Source organism: Bactrocera dorsalis, chromosome 2 (genome assembly GCF_023373825.1).
Source record: "Bactrocera dorsalis isolate Fly_Bdor chromosome 2, ASM2337382v1, whole genome shotgun sequence".
NCBI lineage: Eukaryota > Metazoa > Arthropoda > Insecta > Diptera > Tephritidae > Bactrocera > Bactrocera dorsalis.
Genome location: NC_064304.1, coordinates 17,408,644 through 17,434,336, shown reverse-complemented (window position 1 = coordinate 17,434,336; position 25,693 = coordinate 17,408,644). Strand labels below are relative to the sequence as shown.

Sequence of the window (25,693 nt, the reverse complement as noted above, 5' to 3'; positions counted from 1 at the left end):
CAGGCAAATCAGATTCTCAGCATATAACTTTATGAATATTTTTGTCTAAATATCTAGAGGGAATTGGGATAATTTTTCAATAAGTTTTTTTTAACTCAATGACAACTGTTAAGTTAACCATAGGTTAGTTAGTTGGTTGGAAAAGAGGTGCTGGAGGTTCGGCAATCCCAAATGCTTCGCGCATGTACTGCATTTCACCGAATCCACTGTATCAAATAATTTGAAGGTGGGATCTTAGGAGTAGGTGTCTTTAAAACTAAGTTCCCTCTTGCCTAAAAGTTAAAGAGTTTTTATTTTTTCAGCATCAACAGTACCTTTGTGTTATGCCCTGTGTTGCAAGTGCTCTAAAAGGTGAAATGTTCCTCTAGAGTATATTCTTCTTTTGAAGGGGGTTAATGATGCAAGGTAGCTTGGGGGAATTGTATTCCCGTGCGAGCCAACCTGTGAGTCTTTTGTCGCGGCAAAGTCTTTGGCCGAATAAAAATTCGGGTCCTTTCCGGTTAATTAGACCTGACTGTTGAGGGAACGGATTTTTTTGTGTATGTCTTTTTGTTTCCATCTATTACATACAAGTTAATGGTTTTGCTGGTTAAGTTAGAGCAGAAGCCTATTTGTCACGTTCGGTTATACCAACAATTTCGGACTAAAAAACTAAATGGCAGTCATTTCGTTTGAGATTATCGTCTAAATATGGATTGATACAGGAGAATCCCGAACGTGTACCAATTTCCCCCTTTGAAATCTCGTTGAATACATATATTTCGTCGTTGGAACTATCGATCACATATCCATTGGTTTATTTGTCTCTACTGGATAATGAAAAAATTATGGTTAATTCCTCAGGGAACTCCTTTTCTTGGTCGCATTTTCAGTTTAGTCTGAGTTCAAAAACAAGATCGAGTTCAATAGCATACTCACATTATAGGTTAGGTTAGGTCATGTTTGATGGCTTATTCAGAGATGGTATATATGGTATTGTATGTAGCCCTTTTGAAGCCGTAAATTTAATTTCGATGGAATATCTGAAAGTGCGAGCTCGCTAGTGTTGGAGTCTTAATATCGCAAACATGGAAATGCTGAAATGTTTCCATCTCGTCTTCTTCTATACAGCTTCTGTAGATGGTGTCGAGCAAGATTTTTAACCTTACAACATGGCCGCCTACAAAAATTGGGAGAGGCTAGCCTTACCTTTCTGCGATTCCGAATAAAAAAAAACGCGATGATATTGAAAACGATGCTAGGTATTCTTTAACGAACACTGAAACAAGGCTAGTATCGTCGCTCTGCTGTCTGAGAGTCCAATGTTCCAATGGCCTTAAATCTTGAGCTGGTTGATCGTAAGCCTTGCATAATACTTCACTTTATATTTTTTGGGCGTGTATCGAAGATAACTTTCAGTGCCTTTGTTGAGACAGTTTTCATTACCGCCATAATCCCCAGCAAACAGACCGCTTGTTCTAGAACAATTTCTATATTTCTTAGGAGACTTCTTTGTAGACTAGTTTTTTTTTGTAGATCGAACTTTAAAACCTTTCCTTGTCATTTGATAGCCTGAGGCTTTAAAACTAAAAATCTGTTAAAAATTTAAAACATTTATAGCTTCAATATTTTTAGCAGTAGTGTACACATATACATTGTGCATAAGAGCAACATTTTGCTATCAACTTAGTTGATATTAATATGAATATTAATTAAAATCAATTTATTTTTTAATGAGACGCACTTTTGCCCGAGCAATTAGTAGTTTTTTGAACTCAGCAGCATAATCATCGCCACTCATATGTCTGCATGTGTGTGTGTATGTATGTCCAATGTTCACTCTGATAACATTTGTTTACTTTAAAACATAATTGCCTACGGATGATTTGTTTCGATAGACGCCGTCACGCCAGCGCCAAGAAACGCGCACATAACAAACAATTTATGCGTTTTCGAAATGATTAAATGCCGACCTTTAAACCGGAGTTTTTTTAATATACGGAGATTAAAATAAATATTTTGCACATAAGTATTTATGTGCCTCAATTTAGTCGGGTTCCAGATTGCGAGTTAAGTTACTAGTTTCAGTTACGTTGGTGGTGGTTTAGCGAACAATCTGAACCCATTCAATAAACTTTTGAAATTATACTCCAAAAAAGTTTTTTACTTTCAGGCGGATTAGGATTATCTAATTGCAAGCAACCTTGAAATCAAAAATATGTTTGCACAGCTTGCACTCTGCGCTTATCAGCAGTTACACGAAGACTTAAATATATTTTTGCAATATATATAAGCAAGTGTAGTGGGTGTTTTTTGGGAGCTATACTTATTTTGTTTCGTATGAGTTATAAGAAAACTTAAGAAAGTTTCCTATATTTTGAATTTTGCAAGTTTATGCTGATTATCTTCTGGGCCAACATATTAATGGCGACTGTGTATTATACAAACCGCCCTGTGGTTCCAACTAAACACCACTTTTAAGCCGTCAATAAACTGCCGAAAGTTGGTTGCCTACCATTGCTTTACCAGCATAAATCTGGCAAACAGCTTTACAGTTTACTTGGCAGCAGCAATTCTTTGAAATATTTGATTTCTATAAAACACCCTATATACATATATATACTTTATTTTATATTATATGCAATAATGTTTCATTATGAATATACTTATGTTATTATCTAAAGACTTCGGTTTTCTCATGGTGAAATCACTGAAATATTGCCAATGAATGAAACGTGCCCATAAAGATTAAAATTAGCTCGCAGGAAAGCAAAAAATATTCGTTTACAAGCCTTATCTCTTATATAATATAAAATGTAACACCAAAATATATTCCGAATCTTCGTAATTCGCAAACTGGTAATACGTTCGAAATTGACATAAATTAAAAACTTATAGGTTAATATAACGTAGGCAGAGAAAAGGACTAATTCGGATAGTAAAAAGCCTGTCTTTTTTCATGAAAAATAAAAAGATCAAAATTTACTCGCCCTACTTGTATTTATAAAATATTTTAAAGATATCCTTCATAAAAAACTAGGCTGGAGAGCACATATTATACGCAAAGACTTCAGGGTAAAATGTTTCGAATCTAAAATTTCTATAGAAGAATCCCAGTTGGTTTTTACTAACATTGAGTACGCTGTTATAGTCGGAACCGTGTTTCGTTAAAGTCTTAAATCCATAAATAATGATACTACTTTTTAGATGAAAGCAAAATAATAATCACACTAGAAAAGTAAATGCTAGAAAGCCTTTTTCGTCTGTAACGGTGATCACATCTTCATATGGATCAATGAGCCTGAGCGCCCAGATAGCGAAGCGTACACAGAATAAAGGTGACTCTGTAATAAACCACATATACTTATACAGGTACATAGGTATCTGCAAACCAATATCGAGTGTATTAGATACAGTAGAATTGGCAACATGTTTTTAAAATATATTCATATTCTTGATGATTTAACTGTCCTCAAAACAATTGATGATATAATGCGCTAACTAGAGTAGAAGGGTATCTGAATGAATCCGTGGATATATTATGCTATGAATCACAAAAATTTAGTGCCGCATAACGGCGTATCTCAAAAGGTGAAACAATCACATCTCGAAGTAATCTGCACACCAACTTGAATATAAATATAGGACGGTTGCTTCTTAGATTTCGGGATTATACTTCTTCTTTACTGGCGTAGACACCGCTTACGCAATTATAGCCGAGTTAACAACAGCGCGCCAGTCGTTTCTTCTTTTCGCTACGTAGCGCTAATTAGATATTCCAAGCGAAGCCAGGTCCTTCTCCACTTGGTCCTTCCAACGGAGTGGAGGTCTTCCTCTGCTTCCCCCGGAGGGTACTGCGTCGAATACTTTCAGAGCTGGAGTGTTTTCGTCCATCCGGACAACATGACCTAGCCAGCGGAGCCGCCGTCTTTTAATTCGCTGCACTATGTCAATGTCGTCGTATATCTCGTACCGCTCATCGTTCCATCGAATGCGATAATCGCCGTGGCCAATGCGCAAAGGACCATAAATCTTTCGCAGAACCTTTCTCTCGAAAACTCGCAACGTCGACGCATCAGTTGCTGTCATCGTCCAAGCCTCTGCACCATATAGCAGGACGGGAATTATGAGCGACTTATAGAGTTTAGTATTTGTTTGTCGAGAGAGGACTTTTAGAACACTGTTTGAAGTATCTCCAAAACATGTGTCGGAAAACTTTGAACTCTCAATTAATTTTTTACGTGCGGGAATAAGAAGGAGTCATTCGGTGCCAAGTCAGAATTATACTGTGGATGACCCTTCATATAGACGGTTTGATTACAAGACGTCCCGTTTTTCCAAATCCATGGGGAGCATTAAAAGTGCCGATGAGATGGGTTTGTGAGTTTCATAAGCAAACAAGTCAAGAAAAAAATGGGTCGGAACCAAAAAACCCATGCCGAAACCGCTTAAAAATCAAAGTGGTGCTCATTGTTTATTTTCGATATCCGTGTCTTGGTGCATCCTGAATTTGTGCCGGATAAACAGACGTTAAATAAGAAGTTCTATTTAGCCGTATTGAGACGTTTGCGTGCGAACATCCCCTCGAAAATGGACTAAATTGTCGAAAAACAATTTATGGATTTTACACGATAATAATGTTTCATCCCATCGAGCCGCGATTGTAATCGAATTTAAAATCGCAATGAATATCAACCACCAAAGTGACCACATTTGGCTCCGTGTGGTTTTTTCTTGCTTCCCAAACTGAAACTTCCACCCCGTGGAACCAGTTTCCATCAGTCAAAATTCACTGAAGGGCTGAAAGCCATCCCAAACAGTGCTTATGAAAAGTGTTTCAAAACCGGAAAAAATCGTCAGCGTTAGTGTATTACATTTGGTGGCGATTATTTGAAAGTTGACAAAATAAATATTAACGAATAAATAAAAATTTTGCGTTTTATTTACAATATCCGGGTATTTCTTTGTAACAATGTATAACATCACACATATCAGACCTTATGATAAAGTTGTGAGTTAACCTAACACTAGCGTTGACAAATCTCGAAATATAAAAGACAACCTACTTATCATTTCAGATATCACTGTTGTATCATTGCCCTTTTTATGCTCTTTATTTCTCATTTCAGCTCAGAAGAACCAGGTGAAGCTTTCGAATCATGCTTTCTGGTGATATAAGAATCAGAGAGATGATGAGTTTGCCAATTTTTGTTCAAACTAATAGAAAAATGTATAGTTATTCGTAAATAATATAAAAAAACAATAAAAGGCCTTTATTCTAAAACATTTAATTTACCAGTTTGTAGATCGAAATTGTAAAAATTAAAACTCTTCAATTTCGAAACATTTTATATCAAGAGTGGATAGCGGCGCCAGCGATAAAGGCAATTTAGTAGTTTACACTTCAGCCTATTTTCAAATGTACTTACGTGCGTATACAAAAAAAGAATGTGTGTCAGCAATTATATGGGCGCTTTGTTTTCATTTGCAGCTATTAAGTTGATAGTTTCAATTTAACTTGTTTGTTTACGATTCGAAGCGAAAGGGTTTTGCGCCGATAAGGCACTTAATTGCAATAACAATATTAAGTACATTTGCAGAGCAGAAAAGCGACAAAATAAAAAATTATTGATTATTGCAAATTCACTGGGCAACAGTCGCCAAATACACACACTCACGCAAATATAAACACAAGCGCAGTGCAGTGATATTGCCCAAACACACACCCACCCACAATCCAGAAGCCACACAGTGCGTGTTGTGCACGATTGCAATCGCATTCGGGTCAATTACTGCGTAGAACTGGCACATTTGGTTAGTTTCCATTAAATGACTGTAAATTTCCATCAACTGTTAGTAACAACAACTGCGCCGGTGTGCGTGTGTGTTGACAGTTCGGTGGCAATTAAGTGATTGCTGGACACAGTTTTCCTTTTTGCACGACTTTTAAACGATTTTTTGTTGCTACCTAGTTGTACTATATGTATAGGTTTGAATATATGTATATATATATATATATATATATTTCACATTTTCCTATTATTTATAATATTTTTTATTGCATTTTTTCCATTTCGGTTTAACTATTTTGCATCATCGTTACACATATTTGCACTCTCGAGTGCTGTGCCAACACACTTGACGATAGTGTTCTGAAATTAACTTTTTTTTCGTTTCAGCAACAATGAGATAAGCGGCTCAAGGTTTGCGCAATATGCCGGCTAGTCCAGCAGGTCCGATAAGCGGATGCACACCTTGCAATAATCTATGTTACCTTCACAGTCCACAAGCACATGCACATCTGTCATGCAATTCAAATGCGAGCTCGACTTAGATCTAAACCCGAGTCGCTTTCGTTGGTTTTGGCTGACTTCAAGGCGAGCGCCAGACTTCAAATTGATCTGCTGCCGCCCCGAGCGACACGGCTGGCGATCTGCGCTGCACTTTCATTCATTTTTTATTGCTTTTTTTGTGCCTACTCGAGGTTAAGCGGTGGGTTAGCGCACAGCAGTATTACCGGCTGATTGCAAGGCTATTAGCATTGATGATAAGCATATGTTGCCAACGTCGGCGCATTTCCCCTGCCAACCGCTGTTTACCAAGGTACTTTCGCTAGGCGCGGGAAGGCTGCAGCTTGATGCCGTTATTTGTGTATATAAAGCCTGTGCGCGCAGCCAAACGATGTGATTTCGCAAGATGAAGTCGTACACTTTGGTTGCATTCGCGGCTTTGGCGCTGTGCGCTACAGTCTCAACGAAAAATATTGAGTCGAAGACTGCTGACAAGGACTTTTTGATTAAGCAAAAGTTCATTTTGGAAATCTTGCAACATGTCTACCAAGATGATGTGCTGGTGACCAAGTACGACACCAGCTACTATGAGTACAAACCATGGGAACATGTTGCTGACTATCATAAACACGAATTGTTGGAGCCATTCTTCGAGCTGTGGCAACACAAGCCAATGCATGATGATGAGGTCTTCAGCATCATGTACGAGCGCCATGTGGAGTATGCCGTTGGCTTGACACGTTTATTCTACTTCGCCAAGGATTGGACCACATTCACACATGCCGTCTTCTGGGCACGTTTGCACGTGAACAAGCAATTGTTCGTCTATGCTTTGACTGTTGCTGGCCTCCATCGCGCGGACATGCAAGGTATTGTCTATCCTGCCATCTACGAAATTCAGCCATGGTACTTCTTCGATGTGGAGACCATTGAGACCGCTGAGCGCTACAGAATGCACAACTTCCACAATGTGAAGAAGTTGGACAACATCTATAATGTTGCCATCAAGTCGAACTACAGCAATGTGTACTCAAACATGCACCGCGATCATGAGCTCGCCTACTTCCTGGAAGATGTTGGTCTCAACGCCTTCTACTACTACTACAACTTGGACTATCCATTCTGGACTAAAGGTGTAGAGGGTATGGAGTTGAATAAGGATCGTCGTGGTGAGTTCTGGATCTACACACACTGGCAATTGTTGGCTCGTTACTATTTGGAACGCTTGTCTCACGATTTGGGTGACATTGAGGAATTCGATATGTACGAATCCATACCCAATGGCTACTACAGCGGTTTACGTTACTATTCCGGTGTAAACTTCCCTAACCGCGAAAATGGCTACAGTTTCTATCACAACTACAATTTAGAGTACATACGTCTTGTAAACTTGGTTAGCCAGCGTATCATGGACTACATACACGATCAGCACAAGGATGATATCGAGGCCGTCAACAAGTTGGGCAACATCTTGCAAGGCAATGTGGACAGCATTGATAGAGTACGTTACAGCAGTTTGAGCAATTACTACAAGCAGATCGTCAATGATGGCAATGACTATGGCAAATACGAAGAGACTCTGCCAAACACCTTCATGCACTACGAAACCGCATTGCGTGATCCACTCAACTTCCAAATCATTAAAGACATAATTCACTTCTATTGGCATTTGGTTGAGGTCTTCCCCGAATACACCGTCAAGGACTACAATTTCGAGGGTGTCAAGATTAACAAAGTACAAATGCCCGACCATTTGACCACCTACTTTGAATACTTCGACTCCGACATCAGTAACGCTGTCAATGTTGAAATACCAGCTGAGGCTAGCGCTGATCCCCTGGTGAACTTTGGACGTAACTCGCAACAAGATGGTCAAAGCTTCGTGGTTAAGGCACGTCAGTACCGTTTGAATCACAAACCATTCCAATTCCAATTGGATGTCACATCTGATAAGGCACAAAAGGCTATCGTTAAGGTCTACATCGGACCCGGACAAGAGGAAGACAAATATCATTTCATTGAGAGCAACTACATGAACTTCTTCGAATTGGAACACTTTGTCGTTGACTTGGTGGAGGGTGTCAATGTAATCACACGCAACTCTGACGACTTCTCCTGGTGGGTGGAGGATAGAACTCCCTACTTGGAACTCTACAAGAAGGTTATGGATGCCACCAACTCGGACTACAAGTTTGGTTTGAACCAGAAGGAGGCTCACTGTGGTGTGCCACAACGTCTGATGCTGCCCATTGGTAAGAAGGGTGGTATGCCATACCAAATGTTCTTCATGGTGTACCCATACCATGAACCAGCTGTCAAACAACACACCGGCTACGACCCCATCATCTCGTGCGGTATTGGTTCTGGCGCTCGCTGGGTGGACTCATTGCCGTTCGGTTTCCCCTTCAACCGTCCCGTCAAGCACGGTTACTACTTCGATGTGGATAACTTCCACTTCGAACCAGTGGTCATCTATCACAAGGAAGACGCCGCAAATGTGGTCTAAGCATATCTTTAATATTATGTTTATATACTTTTTTATCGTTTTGCAGTCACTTCAGATATATGTATGTGTTCCTTAGTTTCGAGCTACTTTTAGCTAAATAAACGATTTTAACATTTAATAAAAATGATTTCAAGTGCATCTTTATTAACTTCTACAGTTCAAGAGATTGAATTCAACACCATATTTTGCATATGCTCACGAACGGTGACTGTGAGCTCAAAGCATTTCATCCCAAGAGCTTGATGCTACTCTTGTGAGACCATCCTACATCCATTTTAAACTTATCCGGCTTGTCTTCATACAATGGAATCTTTGGAAATTGTAACACCGATTATCTTTCCCATACCATAACTCCATCATGATGGAAACGAGAAGACAGGGGACAGGGGGTCTTCGTGCATAGGCACGCTTGATCCATGGGATTCGCGATAACTTAGCAAGTAATTGGTTTGTTGGGTTACTATATAAGCACAAACGATAGAAGTTCTAATTGGACACTGCCCCATTGGCATCCCTGCGGTGAGGCTGAAGATTTTGAAGGACATAACTTGTCAAAGTTGCAATGAAGAAAATGAGGTGGAAATATATAGACACTTTCTCATTTCTCGTGTCACTCAATAGACCACGTCTAGCACGCGGTGAAGAAAACATAGCAGCCGAAGCAAAGAGTGTACACGAGGACCGTGTAGGGTAAATTTGGCGCAACAACTCGGACTGATATATGGAATGACTTGGCGCATTTTACATTGGGATCCTAAATTGAAAGCATACAAAGTCCAAAAAATACTAAAGCTGTTCGACTTTTCCAAGCGATGTCGCTTCGCTCTATGGGATCTTAAAAAATTCCAAGAAGATTCAATGTTTTCGAGCCAAATTTTGCTTAACCAGGCTCAATTCTGGCTCGATGGGTAAGTAAATTAGCAAAATTGCTAAAAAGCAACCTGAAGAGGTTCAAGAGCTGTCATTTTATCCAAAAAAAACACGGTTTGGTGTAATTTGTAGGTGGACTCATCGGTCCAAATTCCTTCAAAAATAATGCCGGTGAGAACGTAATTGTCATGAGAACCGACTATTTGATGCCTGAAAGTGAAGCTCGTGATCTCGGCGACAACGCATCATCCAATGGATTTAGTGAGAGGAAACTTCGGTGAGCAGATAGAGCAGATACTTTCATGTTTCGGGCCGATTGATCATCAAGATCGTGTGATATCGCGTCGTTAGACTTTCTCCTATGGGGATTTCTAAATTTTAAAATCTGTGTGGACAATTCCGCTTCGATTCGGTCTTTCAAGCAAGACATCACGCGTATCATGCGCCAGTTACCAGTCGACATGCTGGAACGAGTAATCGAAAATTGAACCATCAAAAATAGTCTTCAGAAAATAAATGCCAAAGATTGTTCTTGCGAATAATAGTTAACATTTCCCAGACTCATTAAATATAAGACTGCAAAATAGAAACATGGAAGAAATCATGTCTTTTGAGCTCATACGACTGTTTTGTTTGAGTCTACCTGTTTCGTGCACCTTTTTTCCCCCCGAAGCAGAGAATAGCTTACAGGTATCTTCTCAAGCTGCATTAGTGGAAAAGTTCTGTATGATTCGAATTACTAAAACAGCTTCGTAAAAGTGATAGGAAATATAAATTAACCATTATAAGCAGAAAAAAGTACTCCTTACCTTTAAAAGGTCTTCCTCAAATAAAAAAGTCCGTGTTTCATTTTTGTATGTTACTTCATTTATTTATTTTATTTTTTATTAATATGCCTTTACTTAAATCATCATTTTGTCTTACTTAAATTGTTGCTTTCCACTTATTACCGAATTCACTTGCTTAACGGTACTTTTGCTTTGCTTACCTATTTATTTTACGTGAATTAACATTTGTATTATATATATATTATGTATCTGTGGACAACTCTAGGTGTAAATTTGGTCAACTCAAGGGGAGTTCACTGTACTCAATTTGCAATTCTCAATTTTTTTATATTTTTTGTTGCTCTTTTCTTTATAGTTTTAATGCTGTAATTTATTCTGTTATTTTGAAAAGTGTTTGTCCATTTTTAAACTTTTGTATTTATATTTTTATATTTAAAATTTTATTATCTTAAAAATAATTATTTGCGTCCAGTGCTTTTGGTAGCTTGTTTTGTATGGTTTTGTTGTTTGCGATTTTTGTGTATCATATTCCTGTAATTACGTATATATAATATATGCTAGTATATATATATTTAAAGTTTTATTTTTAATTTTTTGTTTAATTTTTTTTTTGTTTTTATTTTATTTTATTTTTATTTTGGTAATTGCTACAGTACAGCTTCTTAATTACTACATTATTTTTGTTGTTGTATTACGCTTAATTTTGTTTGGTTTTTATTAGTTTCTTAATAAATTACATATTATTATTTTAGTTTTATTGTTTTTATTTCCGTTTAGCCTAGTTTTTTGGTTTTTTTTATTTTTTTTTTTTAGTTTTGTTTTAGCCCTTAGAGCTTTTAGTTATTTTTATACATTTTGCAACTTAACAATTATTTTGGTTATTTTTTACTTTTATTGACATCAGCTCTATACTATTTTTCAATCATATTTTCTTTCAGTTATTATTTTTTTTACATTACTAATCTATCAACATTAATTCAACTAAAATTTGCTTGCAACATATTTTGCCTTTGTTGTCGCCAGCTTCTGCTGTGTTTTTGATTTAATTAACTTGAATTTTGATTTTTCATAATTTTTTCTTATTGTTTCTATGCATTTTAGTTTATATTTGTATTTCAGTTTTTGTTTTTGCATTTTCCGTTTAGTATTTGCAGTTTTAGTTTTGTTGGACTTTCAAAGCCCTTCTCTGACATGCAGCTGAATATATATTTGCAACAAAAAAATTTTCTTTTTACAAAATAATTGTTTTTACCATTTATCCTATTTGCTTTCATCTCAATTCTTTAATAATTTCATATTTCTTTCTGAAATTTGCTTAAAATTGTTTTAATCCATTTTAATTGAGCTGCAACCATGGGTCGAGTTTACTTTCCACAATGTGAAAGCTCTTTTAAGAGTAAATGTATACGCATGTATGTATGAGTGTCGAGAATTCAAAAGCCATTTTTTATATACATAAGTTATTCATTTATACTACAGATTTATTTATTTATATGTATATATAGTACAATGTATGAAAGCAAGCTGGTTTATGTTTTCAACATTCATTAAATATAGTTAAATTCTTTGGCAAATTAAAGCTGACAGTAATTAAAAAAAAAATAATTAAAAAGTAAATAAACTAACGCAAATGTTCATTACGAAACTAGATAAACTTAGCTAAGGCAAATAGTAACAATTCAGTAGATCTCCCGCGTTCAACACTAGGTTAAAAGGATCGCGCAATATAGGATCCAGTCATTGACAGCCGCCTACTAAGCTCATGCGAGTTCCATTGGTCTAGAGTTAGATGGCAAGAGTGAATGGAGATTCTAATGTGAGCGGGACAAAAGTGCTCCTTCTGGCTAGCTCGTCGGCTTTGTAGTTGCCCGCCATTTCGCTAGGACCAAGATACCAAGCAAGCTTAATGCAGAGAACAGGCAGTTTTACTTAAGACGTAAAAAAATCAAATTTAAGGTTAAAACTTATCTCGTTCCTGAAACAATTAAAGAAAATCGTGAAGAATTTGTCATGGAAAGTAAATCTTTTGGTAGACATTTTCTTGGTGTTAAAACTAGCAAAAGAATGGAAGAAAGGAAGAAAGGTTTTCAGATGTCTCGTGTCTCTTAACTCCGTTTCTTTAGACAAAACATGCATAATTTCTAATATATGTATACAAGGGACCATTATTTTTGAAATCACTGGATTTCATCAACCAAATATATTTCCATGACCTCTAAATTAGTAAATACTTCCATGTGAGCTTTTAGCTCAGCATTCATTATAGCGCTTTCGGTACTCGGTCACTATTATAAGCACGATTCTGCGCGAAATCGGCATTCGCTATTCAAACTACTCTCAAAACTATACCATGACACTAAAACGACTATAACTACGGAACTATGAGAATTTTGAGAAGTCTTTTTAGAGAGATATTATTTAATATCTAAACCATGAAATTATGAAAAAAGAAATTTTTCAATTCTCTAGACTAGAATACCTCCTTAATCCTGGACGTGCTTTGTTAGTCGATTCGACTAAAAATCGTCGTGTTTTGCAAAGAGGGGCAAAATAGCAAGGCCCGTCCTTGGTTAAGCAGCTTATTGTTCTGTGATCTTTCGACGAGTAAATGTGATAATGAAGTTCGGAAAAGATTGTCAATATTTTGTTGCACAAATTCGTAACATCAAATAATTAAATTTTCCCTGGAAAGAAATTAAAAGCCCAAAAATAAAAATTAATCAAAATTTTTACAAAAAAAAAAAAAAATAAAACTTCAAAAAAAAATTAAATTATTCCCTGGAGGTAAGTTAAAAAAATAAAACAAAAAAAAAACATTTCTGTAAAAAAAATAAAATTTCAAAATAAATAATTAAAATTACATAAATTTCACGTTTATATGTCAGCACTCTTTTTTTTTTGGTTGCTCTAACAGCCTTCTATGAGCATACCAAGTACTTTCCGCACTTCCAATGCATTTTCATTTATTTATATGAAATTAATTTATAATAATTTTCCGCACTCTCTTTTTCACAAAAGCACTAAATTAATTAAAAATATATTAGTTAATTTATCACACATTACTGAATGCTAAACAAAATTAAAATGAGCGCTAACAACAACAATACAGATTTATATAACAAAAACCAAACAATTTTGGGGTCGTCTATTTTGATTACATATGTACAAAGGTCAAAAGGCTAATTAAATTAGTACAAAATTTGGCTAAACGATTATTCCTCTATATTATATTTTATTAAAAATATTTTTTGTTGTTTTTACTATTACATTTGCTTACCGTTTTAGTCGCTGCTTTTCAGTTATTGCGCTTACAATTTACAGTTATTTTTTTTTACTTTCGCGCTTATGTTATAGTGAGCCAATTGTATACATTATAACATACTTATATAATACATACACATATTCACTACGCGTATGTGTTTAGCTTTTTGTGTATATGTGTGAGCTAAGCTTATATATTTACTTGAATTATGTTCAATGTATATTTAATGCGTTACAAATAGTTCATGTGTATGTGTGTGTTTATTTATATGGGCTTTGTTTATGTATTTATATGTCCAAAATAGAGCGTAAAATTAATATTGGTTTAGTCACATTGTAATTTATGGTATATGCACTCATATGATGCACTCATATGTAGTATGAGTGTTTTTGTTGCTTAGCTTATTTTGGCATGAAAAATGTTTTGATTTTGAGTTTCTTTTTATGTTTTTTTTTAATTTTGATTTAAATTAGTCACATATGAGCAGTTCTAAAGTCATTTCGTATAAATTTGATTTATTCGTAGATATAGTATGTTGCAAGTATGCATGTATGTAATTGTATGTAGTTTTTGTGTTTTGAAGTAATTATGTTTAGGTAAATGTAGTTGACTTGTTTAATTGCTTGCAAGTTTTATTTGGTTCGGCGACATTGAGTTTTAAAACATATTTGTTTTAAGAACTTTTCTATATTTTAACTTTGGTATTAAAGAAAATATTAACAAAATATTCGAGCTATTTACTAAAGAAGTGCACACATGACATGAAGCGGAACCGCAGAAACTGGACTTCAAACAATACTTCCATTTTCAGCTTGCTTGTGTTTAATCCTTCATCAAAGATAAACTGCAAAATTTTTCATTTTGCTAGTGTTTATCTTTGACAGATGCTGAAACCGTAGCAAATTAGTCGCTCAGACGCTCAGAAACTTTCTTATCACAAAGTCTTATATTTCAAATGCGCTATACGAGTAACACTTAAACAATGCAAGATACGTATACTAATTACTAAAGCCATCAATTGGAAAAAAAAAATTATTTATACATCGTAGAGGTTTTAACGAAAATCTCGGTATGCATTATAGATATAGCGAATGATTGGTCCATATTTTTTAAAAAAGCCGATCATAATTTTTATTGTTAATGGGAAACGTTCAATGACTTTTTCGCGAAATGTCATACAGCCAAAAACACAATTATTTTTCTAAAGGAAACTTATGGTGACCGCATTATCTCGTCTGGTGCGCCTGTGGCGTGGCCTCTAAGAGCGTGTGGTTTATCACCGCTGAACTATGTTTTGTGGTGTTATTTGAGTTCGCTTGTTTATGCGTATAAACTCTAGACGATTGAAGCCTTGATAGATAACATTCGGCACGTTATCGCTGACATACGAAACCAATTGCTGGAAAAGGTGATCAAAAATTGTGCTTCTCGGCTGAAATTTACTCGAGTCGCAGACAATTATCTTTATAATAAAGAAAAAATTTTTATTGAAATATTTAACTGTGCTACAGATATTTTTCCAGACACCAAATTGTTCCAAAATTTTGCAGAAGTGCACACTAATCAGCAAAGTGAACGAAAAGAGCAAGATTTCGCATATTACTATATTTAAGTCAACTTGTGGGGCGGAACAACATACATGGAATGAGTAGATTGCTTTAATCGCTGTGTTTTAGTAAATTTTAAACGGCATGGAGAGATAGTCAGCAGCTCTATTGTCTTAATTAATACTGTAAATGAATCAGTCAACTTTTGAATGAATGGTTTCAATGTTTAAAACTTAGTTTTGTAAAGTTACCCTTATATTCCGCCTCGTGCTCCGCTGTTATACTTCAAGAAGTACCATACTCGTATTTAAAATCTTTAGTTGTGCAATGAAGAGCCTTATTGAAAAAAAAACTGTATATTAAATCTGTCAGTCATTCGAAGCCAATTTAAAACGAGAAAATAATAAGACTTCGCGAGCGAGTGCTTTTTATGGGTAAAAATTAAGAGGCTGCGAATACGTCGACGACGAACCACATCCAAGACGTCCATCAACATCAACTGATGATCAACACGTCATAAATAAAGAAATTGGTGCTAGAGAATCAACGACTAATAGTCAGAGATCTTACTGTCATCGTTGGAATATCGAAATGAACAGTGAAAACCATTTTGGAAGATAATTTGCGGCATAAGGAAAGTGAAAGCACAATTGGTTCCAAAATCACTAAATTTTTTCTCGAAAACAACGTTGCTTCAACGTCTGTGAAACAATGCTTTCCGACTACCAGGATGTCATAGAATGTGTGTACTCTGGCTTCCTTCCGACCGGTCAAACTGTGAACAAGAGATACCATTCGTGTGTTATGCGTCATTTGCGCGAAGCTATTGGTAAAAAGAGGTCAAAATTATGCGTAACTCTTGGTTTTTGCACCACAATAATGCACTACAATAATACTGCATTGATTTTTTGGGAGTTTTTTAAACAACTTTTTAGCCAGTATCGTTTTGCAACTAACGGATTCGCCTGATTTAGCGCTCCGCATGACGTCTGGCTATTCAGCAAACTGTAATGACCGCTCCGAGTTTTGAGTCAATTGAAGGCATTGAACATGAACCACTACGTGCATTGAAGAATATTCCGGAAATTTACCTTAACAACTGTTTCGAGGTTTGGAAACATCGTTGGCACAAATGTATTGGGACCAACGGGCAAATGACCTTTTTTCCTAAAGAAGCTGTAATACAATCAGTACGATCGGTATAAAGTGCTTATACATATTTAAAGCTTTTTCATTTGACGAGACATTTTCAAAAAAATTGGCATAGGTTATTGCCTGCAGCAATCTTACAAACTGCAAGGAAATTGTTTAGATCGAATCACTATAGCATATAGCTGTTATAACTACTGAACGATCGGAATCAAGTTTTAATATGTAAAACTTTGCCATTTTTCAATATGTCTTCACGACACTGGCATTCATTATAGCATGTCTATTATTGAAAATGGAAAAAGTAAGGAAGCCAAAATAAACACCAAAATTAAAATAAATCATATATATAAACGAATACTCGCAGTAGTTCCAATTCTGACTGAAAATTAATTTTTCTTCAATGTCGCCCACCAAAATTTTCAATTTGCTGTGTAAATAAGCGCATTTTCAGCCGGATTTCACTTTGCAGCAACATTTTGCGGTTTTGTAAGCCTTACAACTACAATAAATGTTTGCTTGAAAGTTTTGATTTTAATACTCCATAAATTACGCTTACACTTGTGCAAACATACAGAAAGCGTGGATGACGCCTTTGTGTAATTGCAATAACTGTAATCAGCCAAGATGCTGCTGCGCGCCAATTATGCTAAGACTTACACACTAACACATTTAAAGATTTTTTTTTTTAATTTTTCATTTGTAACGCGTTTCTTTTGCTATTTAACATACATTTTTGTTGTTTTTGTTTTGTTGCTTAAAAACTTAATTTACATTTAATTATTTTCAATTTATAGTTATATGTTTATTTGTTTGTTGTTATTTATTATGGCTTTTCTTCGGGCATGTGCTGCATGCGCACTACTGTGGTTTGTTGTTGTTGTTGTTATAGTGCTTTATCTTTATTGCCGTCAACAAACATATAAATTAATTTCATTATAATTATTTCTCAGTATTTACTTTACGCCTTTTTATTTATTTTCATTTATACCAGACATATTTGCATAATTTTTTGTTGCTTTGCTACATTTACCGCTATTTGTATGCTTAATATTAGATTTAATTTTTTCCAATTTTCTGCTTTTTTGTGGTTTTTCCCACAATTAAATTTCATGTGCAAAACCAATTTCCATTGTTTGCCATTTTGATTTGTTTTTTTGTTGTTATGTTGTTGTTGTTGCATTAAATTAACATTTCTCTACTGTTATAGTTTGCATGCCGTGTTAGCCTTCATAACGCCTGCTGCTGCCGCTACCATTTCTGCGTTTTGTTGTTTTTGCATCCACAAAACGACTACCGTTATTTATTTACTTTGTAGTTGTAGCAATTTGCTTGCCATCACTGAGCTTGTCACCACCAATATATACGCTGCTTTGAGGTCACAGCTGAGCCACAGCTTTCTGCGCTGCTGCCACGCTTGGCGCCAATGACGCGGACGTCGCGAGAACCGCCTGGCGCTTCGACGAACCCGCTACCACAGCGGACCGAGTTGCAAGCGATGCCATTGTATCATCGGCGAGCACGCCCATTGTAGCGCCATGACACACGCCCACCGCCAACAGAGCCACGAACGCCATGCCGACGATCGCGAACACGCCTCCTATTCGTCGCCTGCTGTTGTGGCTACTGGCGACGCCGCCTGTGAGCGCCGAGTTGTCTGGATCGCCGTTGATGCGTTTCGAACCCTCCAGACCGAGCAGGTTGGGCGAGATGGTGGTGGGCGGCGTTATGCTCAGCAGCAGGCGTTGTTGCACGTTCTTATGGAAGACATGCAGTATGGAGACCTCGCATAGCAGCAGTATACTTGTCGTCTGGTATTTGGGCACCGTCTGGAAGAAACCTTGCAGCACTTGGCTGTGTGGAGAGATTTCTAGCGAGGAGTATGTGGAGGTACCTTCGAAGGCGACGTGGTTGATGCGTTGAAAGGGTGTTTTGTAGATCTGTCAAGTGTCGGAAGAGATGGAGTCGGGTTAAAAGAGATATTTATTATATTTTAGTTAAGAAATATTTTGTAAATTTAAAAAAAATTAAGTAAATTTTGTAAAAATTTTAAAAACTTCGTCTTCGCAACTGTCAACTCACCTTGCGTCCGTTGATGTACCATGTTATGTTGGCTGGCGGATATGACATCCCAACCGTGCAGACAGCCTTGAAGTTGTCATTCATGGTGATAACCTTCTTGTCCACCTGCATGGCCGGCTCATCCTTGGGTAGTTCGATGACCTGCATGTGTGCTGCGCGTATGTCAGTGTGGAAGAGCGGCTCATCTTCGGACACCTCGCACTGGTAGTTGCCGGTTAGTTCGCGGTTGACACCCTTCAGCGTTACCGAAGTGGCGTCTGAGTTTGTGAGCTGCAAAGAGTGAGAGAGTACCGCGTGTAAGTTAATTATTTTGGCAACAGCGTGGCATGGCAAACTTTTTGTCTTTTGGCTAGTTGCCAGTAAATGAAAAAAAAAAAATAATGAAAGTTGTTGCAAAGTTTTCACGCAGTCAGTGCTTGATTTGTCAAAGTCAACCGACTAGGTGGCGGAGTTAAAATTTGTTTCGGCGGGAAGAAAATCAATATCTTACGACTGTGCTCAAAGAGATTGAGTTAAGTAGAATTTCGGTGAGATGAATTTATTAATCAAAGGCGAGGGAGCTTATATTGCTGACGGTAGCCGAGAAAAAATGAGAAAGGAAGAGTCTGTTACAAGAAGTTCCAGTGGTTTACAACCTATATTTTCAGAGAAGATAGTTGTACATAATTTCGTCTACCTTAGAACCACCATTAAAACTAGCGACATCGTCAGCTTCGAATTCCAACGCTGAATATCTCTTGCCAACAATTACTAGTTCGGACTTCGAAAAAGATAATCTTTCGGACTTCTGCATATTCGAAATCACCCATTTTCTGTCATAGGTTCTCTCCACACCGTATACGTACATATGTATGTATGTATGTATGCATAAGAATAGACAAATTACTAAAAACTCATTCTCCCATTGATTAAATTATCCATCAGTTCATCTAGCAGTGGCTTAATATTAATAGCAAACGTTGATCTAAAGAACAGCAGCTAGTTAATTATAAATTTTAAACTTTGCATGTGTGTTGCAACTGCAACAGACCCACAAGCTGCCGCAACAATACAATGGCTGTTGTTTTAAACAAGCATTACTGCAATAATAACAATAATAATTTTACAATAATAGTGTTATTAATGTTCGGTCACACTGAAATAAGCTGCAGGCAATTTTCCCATCCCCCACACCGCCTCCCGCTGAACCCTCTTCCGCTCGACACTTTCGGCTTCTGCTCCATCAACTTTACTGCAGCTGTTGCCGCCGCTGGCCATGAGCTACTGCAAGGACAACAAAGGCGCAAGAACATCATAATGCCAGCTCAAAGAGCTTTTGTGACCAGCGTGTCAATGTGCGCAATAATAAGAACAACAACTGAAAATTGAAAATTTTATGCCTGCTAGTTGTTGATATTTGCCAATTTGCTGCTGAGCTTAATTGAGTTGAAATTTAAATTAATAATGTCTTTGTTGTTGGTTTTTCCTCAAACTCTGGCAATTAAAGGGGAGACTACAATAACTTTCAATAACATACATATACATATGTAAATATATTTAAAAGACAACACTTAATTAATTTATCGGTAATGGAAGAGAATTGCAAATGAGAGTTGGAAAAGGAAATATTTTTCTTTCGAGGAGGTCATGCAGACGCGGGTCGATATTTTTTTAAAGCAAATATAGACCATAGTAGGTTGAAAACCATTGGAAAATAAAGGTAAATTAACAAAAAGAAAATTAATTTATGGACGATCTAATGTCGAAAAGAGGAAGAGAAGGGTTGGTTTTCAATCGTTAAAAACGTCTTATCTCGATTTCCGGCAAAACAATGAGTACTTTTGATAAATACTATAGGAAGGTTATGCGAGTAGATAATAAAAAAACTACAAGTGTTCTGTTGACTTGTTTCTCACAAACTCAAAATTTATAGTTTTATACCAAACACAACGTCATTTTTATACCTTAAACAGGGTATATTAATTTATCAAATTATTTGCAAGACCCAAAAGGAAAATACCTTATAAAGTATATATATCTTTATATATAAAAATTAAGTGCCACGTTGTTTGTCCTAGATGGTTTCCTAAACTACTGAACCGATTTTAGTAAAATTTAGAACACTTTGTCCCGTTCGAACCAACTTAGAAGAAAGGGTGGTATAAACAATTCATAAATAAAAAAATATAGCTATTACTCCATTAAATAGACGCTCTATTAAGCGGACAACAAATAAACTAGATAGAGAGGCTGGTAACCAGACATTGAAAAAGCAGCCTTAAATTCGTTATTTTTTCCAATGAAGTATAATATATTCGTATGAACATATTCAAAATTAAGCCTCAAATACAATCCCTTGGATCCTTATACCGACAAACGAGTTATCCTATCTCCCTTTCTTTTTTAGGTCATCACTGTCATTTTATTGCTTAATCAAATATTCCCACCGAAAGTTTTCAGATTTTTTAAATAAATTATTAAAAACCACATACATATAAAACCATGTATACATAAGTTGGGTTATGTAGTATGTATTATATGCTTATACATGTATATGTATATATACATATGTATAAATGTAATATTTTCTCATATTAACAATTTTTTTCAAAAATCATCCACTGATGCATCTAAACATTTCAGTTGATTGAATATTCAATTGGCCATGGTAAAGGGAATTAAATATCAATTTGCAAATTTTAAATTTCTAATAATCTATTTTTCACAATCCCGCATATAGCCAAGCTAGTGCTTACAACTTAATGTCTATATATGTTTGCATTTAATATGAGTATGGATATATATGTAATATATATTTAAATCAATATGGAAATTCTAATTTGTATAATCGGTGTGTGCATATGTGATACCTCTGCGTTAAATAATGTATAATTAAAATGCTGTTCGTATTGGTTAACCGCCTCATATAATAAACCCAGTAGCAAGTGCGCTTGTGATAGTTGAACTTTTCGATCAAATGAATACTTACATAGTACATAGTATATACTGTAAATATGTACGTATATAAAGTCAGCAACTTTTGAGCTGATTTCGCTGATCTTTACCAAGATTATGCTTGCAGATATTCCTCCGGTAGATGGCGATGGAATCAAGATAGAAGACATAGCAAAAACACCTAATGGAAGCAAAATCTTGGTAAAGATTATTACTTTAAAGGGTCTGTCGTGTCCTTTATTCGACCAATATTAATACTAAATACTAATCGCACGAAGCACAAAATAAAAACGTTCTGATACTGATACTACGGCGCGAAACCTATTCCTATACCACCGGGAGATATGTGAGTCAGGCAGAGCCGCTGGAGAAGAGGCGCAGTGAGATTTTTGAGGTATGGACGGAAGTTCAAGCGGAAGATTGGGGGGAAGTCTTCTGTCGTTAGCTCCAATCAACTCTTTTTACTGACTGTTACGCTACTTTATGGACTGTCAGTGGTAGCCATAAAAGTAGCACCGGATATACTTCTATGAAGTGTGGCTTTCTTTAGGGAGGTATGCATCCACTTCGATAGCAGAGCTGATTTACAGGGCTTGAATTCGCTGACTGTGAACTCAAGACTAGTTAAAAAGTACATGATCTCACTAGCATTAACATAAAGCTGCTCCATATTAAACTTAGTTGAGTGCCTGGCCACAGCAGAGTCGGCGGAAACTGCAAAGCTGATGAGTTTGCAAGAAAAGGTATCCATATCTAAATTCCATCGCCGCAATATCCGCGTCCTGTTTGGACACTGTTCCATTGGCACTCATGCTATAAAAATTGTTGCAGGACGCAACTTAAGAAAAATGAGGTTTAAATATCAATACACTTTCAACTCTATTGTCCGGATTTCGCTAGACTAAGATTGTAGCATTTCGGCGAATCGGCTGGAATGAATGTGTGGCAAGCTCCAAGCGTTTTGTTGCTGTGTGACAGTCTTTTGGAACCATACACCCTGCAATAAACGAGGGCCTATCTGCAGCTGTGCAAGTGGCCTTTTCCCGTGTCCTCACGGAACCTAACCTAACCTCGCATTGCCTTACCTGGAGTAGTTCTTAACCAATTACCAAAGAACTACTTCTAACTTAGCAAAATAATGCCGTTACAAATATGGTTACTTGCATTTACAAGCCAACACCCACACATTCAACACGAAACCGCACAGAGAGAGCTTAATACAAATTATTACTCTGGGCAATGGATAAATCCTCAGTAGAACTCCAGTGCGGACAACCGCAACCGATGACTGTATTCAATTTCATTGCATTTCGCATTTGCTCATGACTTAATTACATGCCATACCCACATCTACGTCTCCATATGTACATATGTGTGTGCCATATTGAAATGCCAATGTGTGCGTTGATTAAATTTGTTCGATTTTAATTTGACATATGGATGTCAATGGCAAACTTTTGAAATATGCAATCAAAAATATATTGAAAGTACAGTTCGCCCTTTGCATATATGCGTGTGTTTGTGGCAATATACACTGATAAGCCCAAAAGCGTAATTATCATTGTCGTGGTCAGTAAAGCAAAATTAGTGAAATTTGCAAAGCCAGTGGCCGGAAAAAAATCCAGCTAATTTCCATTATTGAATTACAACTGAAGAGCACAACTGATGAACTAACGGGCTGGGTGACTAGTTTGCAGCACCAAGCCTCATATTTATTGCTTATATATATGCATGTACATATGTATATGTATGTATGTGTGCTTGTTTGTCGCATTGACAACTGCTGCGCTGATAAGCAATTATTGCTTTGGCGCTCAGCGCAGCTGCCGTTCGCTTGTCGAAGTTGTCACCAGCAGTCGAGCTTATTTAGCTGCTGGTTACTGATAACATGCGAATCATTCATTATCAGTAATGAAATTAACATACATATAAGCTCTTTTTTTTTGTTTTTGAATGTTTATTCAATATTTTAATTTTGGAATTAAATATTTTGCTCAATTTTGGCTAATCACACTTTTGGGTTTTTAATTATATTTATATTTGATATTTTGTACAATATTTATTAATTTTTTACTTTCGCACATCTCAAGTTAAGTTACTATGTGCTGAAAATTTCAAAGTGAAATATTTATTTTTATGTAGAATTATAATTAACCGTAGCTAGTTAGTAAAGTTGTTAGATTTATAATAACAATTCTTGTTATGAATAGTACACATTGGGACAAAAAATCACCCGGAAATTGTAATTAAATTCCCCAAGTAAATGATTTTTGAAAGAAGAAAGAACGTTAACTCCGGCTGCACCGAAGCTAATAAACCCTTCACAGGTGCATTTCTTTTATTAACTATGTGTTCAGTTTGTATGTATATGCTATAGTAATTCGATCAGAATTTTTTTCGGATATTACATTGTTGCCTTAGAAAATAATCTATACCAAATTTTGTGAATATATCTTGTCAAATGCAAAAGTTTTCCATACAAGAACTGTTTTCCGATCGTTCAGTTTGTATGGCAGCTACATGCTATAGTTAACCGATCTGAACAATTTCTTCGGAGATTACATTGTTGCCTTAGAAAATAATCTATACCAAATTTCGTGAAGATACATTGCCAAATGTGAAAGTTTTCCATTCAAGAACTTGATTCCGATCATTTAAATTACATCGACATTTCCGACAAATGGGTAACCTCTTGAAGAGAAAATTACGTTTGCAAAATTTCAAAACGATATCTTAAAAAATGGGGGACTAGTTCGTATATATACAGACGGACATGACTAAATCGACTCAGCTCAACATACTGATCATTTATATTGTATTTGTATTTACTTTATAGAGTCTCCGATGCTTCTTTCTGGGTGTTACAAACTTCATGACAAACTTAATACACCCTGTTCAGGGTATAAAAAATGTGATTTGCTAATTTGGAAGGACTGCCCTTAATTACTATGCCAAATACGAGCACGAGTTTGTTAACGGGTTTGTTTACAGCAGCTGCTTAAGTCGGTTCATCTCAGTAATGATTTTCACAACGAATTAAAATACCGAACAAAGAATTTGTCTCAAATTTTGTATTTCAAACCAAATTTCACATGCAGAATCATTGCAACAGTTTGAAAATGCTTACGGTGATTCAAAATCATCAGCCTACGAGTTATTCAAAGTCTTTAAAGACGGTCGAGAGATCGTTGAAGAAATGTCTCGTTCTGGACGACCTTCAACTGATGAAAAAATTAAAAAAGTGAAGGATGTAGTGCTTGAAAATCTTCAAGTAATTGTTAGAGAGATGGCAAGGGTGTTTGATATCGCTCTCGAGCTCGTCTGAATGATTTTTCGGGTATGAAACGCGCTGTTGCTTCACTCGCCCCGATAAAACTGCATTTTTAAAAATGAGGTCCCGTAGACAGATCTCTTTGAACATTCTTGATCGAAGGAATTCTGATCCCGCATTCATGAAGAGCATTATAACTGCCGAACAGAAATGGGTTTATGAGTTTGACATACAAACAAATCAACAATCATCAGAATGGAGCTCGTTTTTAGGGAAAAAGTGCTTAAACTTTCGAAAATAAAATATAAAAGAAGAATAGCAAATCGATTAGGAAAATTCCGATATTCTTCTACCGAATTGTTCATACAATTTAAATGAAAGTTGGATATCAACAACCTTTTGAAACTCCCGTTAGAGGTTTTGACACGAAATAGAAAAGCTTATAGGTTTCTGATGAAGAGATGTGAACCCATTCCTCGTCCAGCTTATTCTTGAGCATATACTTTGAGGTTGTCAGATGCTACGTTGCAGTGCATCCGATAGAGGCCATTTAGGCTTCAAATCTGATGATTCTTAACTATTTCAGCACATTTATCAAATTTTCTTTGCTTCAAATTCTATATCTATATATTTATTATCTCTAAATTTAAAAGAAATAAAATAAAGGGTATATGAAAGTTATTTTTTAACAAAAGAAGATAAGACCTAAGCATGTACGCAGACTTTGTCGTGTATAATAACATCGGTGTGGCCGGCAATTAAGTTTTTTTTCCTATTTTTCTTTGGACATATTTTTGCTGGACTGTACAAAATATTTGTGCATGTAAGCCTGATATAATTCCTACCAAATAATTTTATGTAGCAATTAATTTAACTGAAAATCAAACAGTCCAGCTTCATTAGCTGCCTTGAAAGCAATAAATTATGGCATCATTGACAAAAAACCAGTTAACGTCAGCAATTTTTCGACAAGCAAATTTGCTGTGAATGAAAACTGCAATTTGGTACAAATTTG

At 36.1% G+C, this 25,693-nt stretch overlaps 2 protein-coding genes across 3 annotated transcripts in view; one reads left to right on the top strand and one right to left on the bottom strand.

Annotated features, from left to right (window-relative positions):
* Positions 1 to 6,652: 6,652 nt before the first annotated feature.
* Positions 6,653 to 8,902, top strand: LOC105225725 (larval serum protein 2). Its single transcript, XM_011204324.4, has one exon. It carries the CDS (start codon positions 6,676 to 6,678, stop codon positions 8,773 to 8,775), a length of 2,100 nt encoding a protein of 699 aa, XP_011202626.2. The 5' UTR covers positions 6,653 to 6,675; the 3' UTR covers positions 8,776 to 8,902.
* Positions 8,903 to 11,266: 2,364 nt separating this feature from the next.
* The window catches only part of LOC105225748 (uncharacterized), a 357,778-nt gene continuing 343,351 nt past the window's right edge, over positions 11,267 to 25,693 (bottom strand). For both annotated transcript variants that reach the window (XM_049449564.1, XM_049449565.1), the window contains 2 exons: positions 18,474 to 18,743; positions 11,267 to 18,331 (listed from right to left, as the gene is read on the bottom strand). In XM_049449564.1, coding sequence (XP_049305521.1) covers positions 17,771 to 18,331; positions 18,474 to 18,743 — 831 coding nt within the window. In that variant the 3' untranslated portion in view covers positions 11,267 to 17,770. The remainder of the gene's footprint in view (positions 18,332 to 18,473; positions 18,744 to 25,693) is intronic.